General features: G+C 47.8%; 1 protein-coding gene across 1 annotated transcript in view; it reads right to left on the bottom strand.

Annotated features, from left to right (window-relative positions):
• Positions 1 to 3547, bottom strand: part of CHRNA1 (cholinergic receptor, nicotinic, alpha 1 (muscle)) — a 9034-nt gene extending 5487 nt beyond the window's left edge. Inside the window, exons 1-5 of the mRNA XM_010157160.1 lie at positions 3508 to 3547; positions 1478 to 1623; positions 1286 to 1330; positions 741 to 850; positions 307 to 502 (exon numbers count right to left, since the gene is read on the bottom strand). Coding sequence (XP_010155462.1) covers positions 307 to 502; positions 741 to 850; positions 1286 to 1330; positions 1478 to 1623; positions 3508 to 3547 — 537 coding nt within the window. The remainder of the gene's footprint in view (positions 1 to 306; positions 503 to 740; positions 851 to 1285; positions 1331 to 1477; positions 1624 to 3507) is intronic.
• Positions 3548 to 7652: the final 4105 nt, after the last annotated feature.

Genomic DNA, 7652 nt, shown 5'->3' with positions numbered 1-7652 from the left:
CCCCCAAAAAAAAATAAAACAAACAAAATCAGAACAGGCAGCACCATAAGGAATGCTGTGAAGCTGCATGAGAATAGACAGATAGGAGACTGTGAGGGCACAGGAATTATGCATATGCAGATTTTTAGAAGCCAAACCAGGAAGATTTATGAATGCTAGATTTACAAATAGGGCTTTTATATTTTACAGATAGTGCCTGCTTGTTTTTCAGTCAAAACAACGTTATATTCCATTCTAAACCTCAGATTTCCCTAAAAACATATAGAGGTCTTCACTGCTTTTCCCAATGGCAAACCCCTTGCTTACTGGGTTAATAACAACCATCGTGCCATCATACGTCCAAGTTCCCAACTTCATGCTGCAGTTCTGCTGGTCAAATGGGAAGTGTGTGACTATGATTTCACAGTAACTTTTAAAAATAGCTGGTGGTGTCCAGGTGATCAGGCCTGTGTGCTCCAGGAGGACTTTGGTGTATTTAACGATGGCAAAATCACCGTCCGCGCTGCAAAAGAAACAAGGACACGAACAGCAGTATGGGCAGCATCATTAACACAGTCACAAAAGGATTTCTCTGTCTGCAGATCGACTGGTCCCCCAGTGCCATCACACCTGCTTCTGGAGAAGCTTGCTCTGAGGCATGCTACCCACTGGCCCAAATGTGGCTGGAAAACAGCCCCAGCAGAGTGGTGCCAAGGGTCAGAGCTACCCCCCCCCATCCCCAGGCGGCTGGCCCCCCTTACTTGTTGTAAAGAACAAGGTCTGGCCGCCAGATATCATCTGAGGGGATGCGGATTTTTTTCACGCCGCCGTAGTCATCTGGATTCCACTTGAGGTTGACGTCCGTCCATTGCTAAAGAGGAAGGATTCAGCCACTGAGAACCTCTTCCAGCACTTCTGTGGGTAGCTTTGGTGGTACTTAGAAATATGCACCTACCTTGCTTTGGGACATGCAGGTGAGCATAAACATATACTAGTGGGACCTCCAGCTAATTTTTTACATTAACTTAAATTTTGGTTTATGAAGTTTATAAAAAACAAATAACATACGTACATAAAAGATAAATATACCAGAAGCCTACTGTGTGAAACCAAATGCAAAATGCTTTTTTAAAGACTCTTAGTGTCTAGCACATTTTGTTCTTGAGACCCCAGAAAGAAGAAATGCTGTGCTAGCTGACCCACCTGTCCAAGTTGCCCCTGAAAATATAAGAGAGTGGTTAATTCCTGGCTGTGCCCAGTGCATTTATTTGAATTGGATGAAATGGTTAGCAATATTTAGGGTTACCTGTTTCAGGCGTACGTTGGTTGTTACAATCTGATTTACTTCATCCTTAAAAAAACAAAAAAGAAAGAAAAGGAGCTGGCAGGAGCAAACATCAGGATTAAAGGAGGAAAATTATTTCCTCAGAAAAATGACACCATCTGGCACTATCACATAAGCCAGCAGCTCAACAGGTACCACACGCTCAAACCGTACCACGCTAATCAGCTGAATGAGCTGCAGCCCAACGGTGACGACGACGGCATCCCGATGATCCTCCACTGGGCGCACCACCTTGTTGTAGTCCCTGAACAAGTCCTCCACGAGGCGAGTCTCATCTTCGTAGCACAGGGCCAGCCCAGCTGCAGAACAGCAGGGGTGGCATCAGCGAGACGGGACAGGGGGCACATACAGCACCGAAAATCTGAGGTGGGGTTGAAGGAAACACCATCAACGGCAAGCTGCTGGTGGTGGGTGAATGCCAAGTCTGCTGTGTGACACCTCTTCAGGCATGCATCACGTGCACTGCAAATGCCATCAGCAGGGATAGCTACCTAATCTCATCTGGAGGTCAGTTTAGGAGTAAGGCAACAACAGCCTCCAACCAGGAGATGGACAAAACCCAATATCCATGAGTCTGGACATCAGGAGGAGCATTAGGGATCTCCTCCAGGCTCTCCCAACCCGCAACTGTGCTTACGTGCAATACTTGTGAACAGTTAAGTGCAGGGAACACCCATAATGCCATCTTCTCCACCTTCCATTCCACGGATTAGCCCAGGATGGTAGCATTAAAGGACACGGCCAAGCGCAACAGTCACTGAGGTGAAAGCACCACTCAGTCTCTTTGCATCTGAGGCTTAAGCACGAGCTCCTCTCCACAATGGGAGTTGTTCAGGTTGTGTTTGTGGTGGTGAGAGAGAAGGAAACCATTCGCAGTGCGGTCTCCTCGGGGGAGGTCTCACCGTGTCCTGGGAGAGCTCTGCTCACAGACTGCTGAGCGACTCGGCAGCGCTACACAGAAGAGCCCTTGCAAGAAGAGTGTCATGGGTGAAAATGGCGGGTAGCAGCTTGGTTTCTGTGCAGCTTTAGCAGTCCACATGCATGGCACTGCACTCCCAAGGGGTGAGGGCTCAGATATCCAGGGCACAGGAAAACAGACAAACCCCATTTCCAGATTGCCTGTTGCAGAACAAGCAGCTGCATCACATACCCGAACTGTAGCTGCTTCACTGTTGCAGGGCAGTTAAGCAAATGGAAGGGGGGATCTTGGGGATGTTTTTGTATGTACCCCCTTCTAAGGGTAGTGAGAGGGAACGGAACAGCTGAGCCTCACCACAGGCATTTTTGGCAGACCCCATCCTTGCCTTCCCATCCCTCAGTTTGAATCCCAGGCCGTTGAAGTCAACAAGAATTTTGCTGCTGTCTCCAACCTAAGCCAGGATTTCCTCTTGTTCCCTAACTGACTTCTCATCAGCCCCTTTTATATAGTTGAGCTGAGATGCCGAGGATTCTGTCTCGGCCTTGAGATGGTATTAAAATACTTGGGTGCTGTTGAGAACAGCCGTCTGCTGCAGACCAGCGCTGCTTGCTTCCCCTGCCAGGAGGCTGGGCTTGGCAGCAGTCATCTTTCCACTTTTAAGTCATCGTCACGGCATCATATCTAAGTCAAGCTCTTTGCTATGCTTTATTAATCCGATTAAAACCCTTTACATTGCTACCTTCTGGTGTGGCTTGGTAGGAATTTAGTATACTGCTTGAATTTGGTGGAAAGCTTTGAGAATCACAAAACATTTATTCTTTTAAGGGACAGTTTAAAAAGCATTATCCTGGTACAACACATGCAGCTGCTAAGCAATCTGATTCCTTGTCAGTATTCCCACAACCTAATGAAATTTCTTGTAATGAATTTTTACGTTTCAAGCCATGTTTACTAGATCCTTTCACACATTTTGAAATCCAGGTAGCACTAGAATAAATGGGAGCACAGCAAACAGCTGACAGAGAGAAAAGCAATTAAGCACAGAAACTTCTCACTTTGAAATATCTGGTGTCTGAAATTACAAATACCTGTGCACTCCAAAGCTCTCATTTAAACCATTTGGCGTGTTTACAAAACCTTTTCAGCATGACAGGCTGCTCCCAGAACATGCATTCGCTCACACTGAAGCATACGCAAAGCCCTGGTCCTGCACGCTCGGGAAGGAGCCGGCCCCTGTTCAAGGCAATGGCTGGAACACCTTTACCTGCGGAGACGAGGAGGAGAACGTGATGGACCGTCATCATCCCGGCTCCCTCTTGCTGCAGTCATACGGATGGAAGCACACACAAAGCGCCTTTAAGGTCTCCAGAGGAGAGCTGTGCTGGCTCCTGCCAGGGTGCTGGCGAAATATAACCACCGAGGTATTGTCTTACAGCACCTGTTTTTGGGAATGACAGCTGAGGGCCGCTGCCCTGACGGGTTGGAAATGGGAGCACAATGTGTTTCATCAGTCAAGTATCTTCTGCAGTTTATAGAGGGCAATTTTTTTCTAAGTGACAATGTGATCTGTGGCTTAATAAGCAGATAAATATATAAATAAAGGTAAGAAAGGATTATCTGTGGAGTAGCTGAACAGCTCAGCGAGATCTCAGAAACTTCCTGAGCTGGAGACCCAAAGCTGTGTGTCATCCTTTTTGACCAGAGCAACCTGGCAGATCTGGGATGTTGTTTCTCTGAGGGAAAGCATGTCATGGTCATTTATTTCTGATGCACCCTCACTGATGAACAGGCTGCATGCTGGGGTGAGGCTGCTTCACAGATGGATGAGGAAGCTTTGAAGAAGTGAACAAATAGGTTAGAGAGATCCATCTTCTTGAATCTACTGGGATTCCCAGAAGGTACTCAGTAGAGTCAACCCCTTGAAAGCTGTTAACTACCCTAAATAACCTGAAGTAAGAGGGAAAACCCTCCCATAGATACCTATAGGCGTACTGAACTGTGAAAGGCAAACAATAGGAATATGTTTGCTTTCTACAGAAGGGCACGTACAGTGGATTCCTGCAGGGCATGCTACTGCTTGCTCATTATTGTCATAAATCACGTGGAAAAGGGGTGAAAATTGAGGTGTTTGGTAATAATAGTTATTCAGGCTAGCAAAGAAAACAGCCAACTGTGAAGAAGTATTGATTGGTTGTTTTATATGTATGTATCATATATATATATGATCACAGAACGGTTTGGGTTGGAAGGGACCTTGAAGGCCATGAGCACCCCTGACCTCACTGATTTCACTCGAGAACAAAATCTTGAGACAGATAGTTCTGTGAAGTGCTCAGCAGTGTGAGAAAAGTAAGTCCATCTCTAGGAAGAGAGATGAAGCAAACAGGAAAGATGCCACAATAAACCCATGGTGTCCTGAGTGCTCTTTGCAGTTGTGGTTCTCTGGTTTCAAAAGGAAGCCTGAAAGAGGCCCAGGAGAAAGCGACAGCACCAGTACAGACTGGCTTCCATACCTGGAACAGACAGAGAGTATGAATCCTCAGTCTGGAAGAGAAGCAAGAAAAAGGGCTTTGGTAGGATCTGTAAAATTACTGGTAGTCTGGAGAAAGCAGATTTGGATGCACTCACTGGTCCAGTGAAAAAAAAAAAAAAGTAGAGGGTATAGAGGGCAAGTTGAGCTGGCAGGCTTAAACAAGACACTTCTTCACACAGTACAGCCGAGGTGGAACTCAGTGCCACAGGAGTTTCTGGCTGCCAGAAGTTTGTGTGTATTCAGAAAAATCTGTTTGACAAATTCATTTAATGCTATTAAAAAACCTCAAAAAACCTCACAAACAACCACCAAAAAAACCCCAAACCAAGAAGCCTGTCACAGATGTCCCAGAGTCACAAGTTACAGGAGGCTGGGGCAGTGTCCTGTTCTTGCACTTCTCCCTAGGCACCTCCTGTTTGGAGACACTGGATTGGGTGACTTCCCACAACCATTTTTACACGCTGCTCCAAATTTCCTTTTCCAGAAAACATTCCCCACAAAAACCTTTCTTAGCTTTGCCTCTGGGTGACACCAGGCGTGCTTTCCATTTCTTATGGATATCCTTTGTGCTGACTGCCGGCTGGTTTGGTGTTTCATGCTGGGTGCCTTTATTTTATTTATTTAAATCACTCTCCCTCCCTCCCCCTCCATTAACTCAGCATTCAGCCTCTGCCTTTATGTTTATCCTCCAGTAAAAACTCTCCATCTCCACAGCTCTGGCCTTGTTCCTGCCTGTGCCCCAGCCAGCAGCTCCCATTGTTGCGGCTATCTTATTCCAAGCAGGCAGCTGGCTGCTTCCAGCCTTTATCCCAAGCTGGGCAGCTGCAGTGCCCAGAGTAGATCCAATTGCACGGAGGCATTACAGGAACGCTGACAATGCCCCTCCGGATCCTCTCCGGGTCTCTCAAAACATTCCTGCCCACCCAAGGCAGGGCTGGCAGGTTTGCTCCGAAACAGGAGGAGGAGATTGTTACCACGCTATTTGGCAAAATATAGCTCTTGGGTAACATGTTTTTCTGTCCCCTCCAAGAAAGAAAAAGGTCTAGGTGCTTGGAATTGGCGGGCTGGAGAACCTGTAGGAGCCCCAGAAAGCTTGCAGCCTTATCAACGGGTTATTTCACTTGCAGCAGAGCTGAGCACAGCCCCCAGCCTGGGAGCCTGCTACCCCGCACTGGCTGGGAAGAGGAAGAGTCAGGAGCAGGGATTTGGAGAAGGCCTTTGGGGAGCGACAGCCTGGCCGCAAGGAACATTCACTGGCAGGGACACAAGACTATTTCCCTCCCCCAAAAAATCAAAGCAACCTGAGCTCCTGCAGTTAAATATGGACAGAGAAGTGAATGCTGCTTGTTAATGGGGGAATCACAGAATCATAGAATCAAAGAATGGTTTGGGTTGGAAGGGACCTTAAAGATCATCTAGTTCCAACCCCCCTGCCATGGGCAGGGACACCTTGCACTAGACCAGGTTGCTCAAAGCCTCATCCAGCCTGGCCTTGAACACTTCCAGGGATGGGGCATCCACAACATCTCTGGGCAACCTGTTCCAGTGCCTCACTACCCTCTCTGTGAAGAATTTCTTCCTGACATCTAATCTAAACCTCCCTGATTTCAATTTATACCCATTACCCCTTGTCCTATCACTACAGGCTCGTGTAAAAAGTCCTCTCCCAGCACCCTTGTAGCCCCCTTCAGATACTGGAAAGCTGCAATGAGGTCTCCTCGGAGCCTCCTCTTCTCCAGGCTGAACAAGCCCAATTCTTGCAGCCTTTCATCATAGGAGAGGAGCTCCAGCCCTCTGATCATCTTCGTGGCCTCCTCTGGACTCGCTCCGAGTGGTCAATATCCTTCTGATGTTGAGGGCTCCACCGCTGGACACAGCACTCCAGGTGGGGTCTCACCAGAGCAGAGTAGAGGGGCAGGGGGAATGTGGCCCCTCATGACCGAGGTGAAAAAGCAAGGGGAAGGGATGAGTTATACCAAGTGCCTGAATTTGACTCATTGCAATGAAGGCTGGGGTTTGGGTTTGGTTTTTTTTTAACCTTCAAAGCATTGAGAGATTTTCTGACCACATTTTTATTCCCACACAGAATTAAAAAAAAAAAAAAAAATCATGTTTATCTCAACTCCAAGCTTTCTGGCTTGGTTTGTGAGGTCCCACTCCCTGGAGCTCAAACCCACTTCCCACCTTGCTAATGGCAGAGCAGGTCTCATTCATGTCAGTTGGAAAGAAGTAGAACTCACCGCCAGCTGAATTTAGGGCATCGCTCCGTTCATTCATGTCCCAGGAACAAGTTCCAGCCTGAAGGAAGTCAGCCATGAACAAGTAGGACTGCAGGTACATCTCCTTGACAGGGGGATGTCATACAGCCACGTCACAAGCGAGCAGAGTACCTAATGCTTTCGACAGAGCGAGGAATACAAGATAAATCTCTGTCACAGAAATGCATGCACGGATGCAACGCCCGACGAGAGGGAACAGATGCAGGAGGCTCCAACGGCTGCAGGGGTTGCAGAGCCTGCATGGGGGAAGAGGCAGCGACATTAATAAAAAGGATAGATAAAAGATAGATATTACATCGGGAAAATTAAGGGCACAAAAGCTGAAAAATAGCAGCAGTGTTCTTTCGGGTTTTTTCAGCCCCTAAATGCAGAATATGCATTTTTAAATGCATTTTGGTGTCAGAAAAAGTGGCATTGCTGGTGGCAGTAGGCTGTGGCCGCACTGGCGAAGGGAAGGCAGAAGGTCGGACAGAAAGGTGTGAGCTGGCCCTGTGTCACCAGCTCGTCCCTCGTTCCAGGCACAGGCGTCCCGCTGGAAGCCGCCTCCAGGCTGTTGCCAGCAGGTGGCAACGGGCGGCCGCGGAAGACTGAGCGGGC

Source organism: Eurypyga helias, unplaced genomic scaffold (assembly GCF_000690775.1).
Source record: "Eurypyga helias isolate BGI_N326 unplaced genomic scaffold, ASM69077v1 scaffold23308, whole genome shotgun sequence".
Classification (NCBI taxonomy): Eukaryota; Metazoa; Chordata; class Aves; order Eurypygiformes; family Eurypygidae; genus Eurypyga; species Eurypyga helias.
Note: the sequence above shows the minus strand (reverse complement) of the source record. Positions and strands in the feature narration are given on the sequence as shown.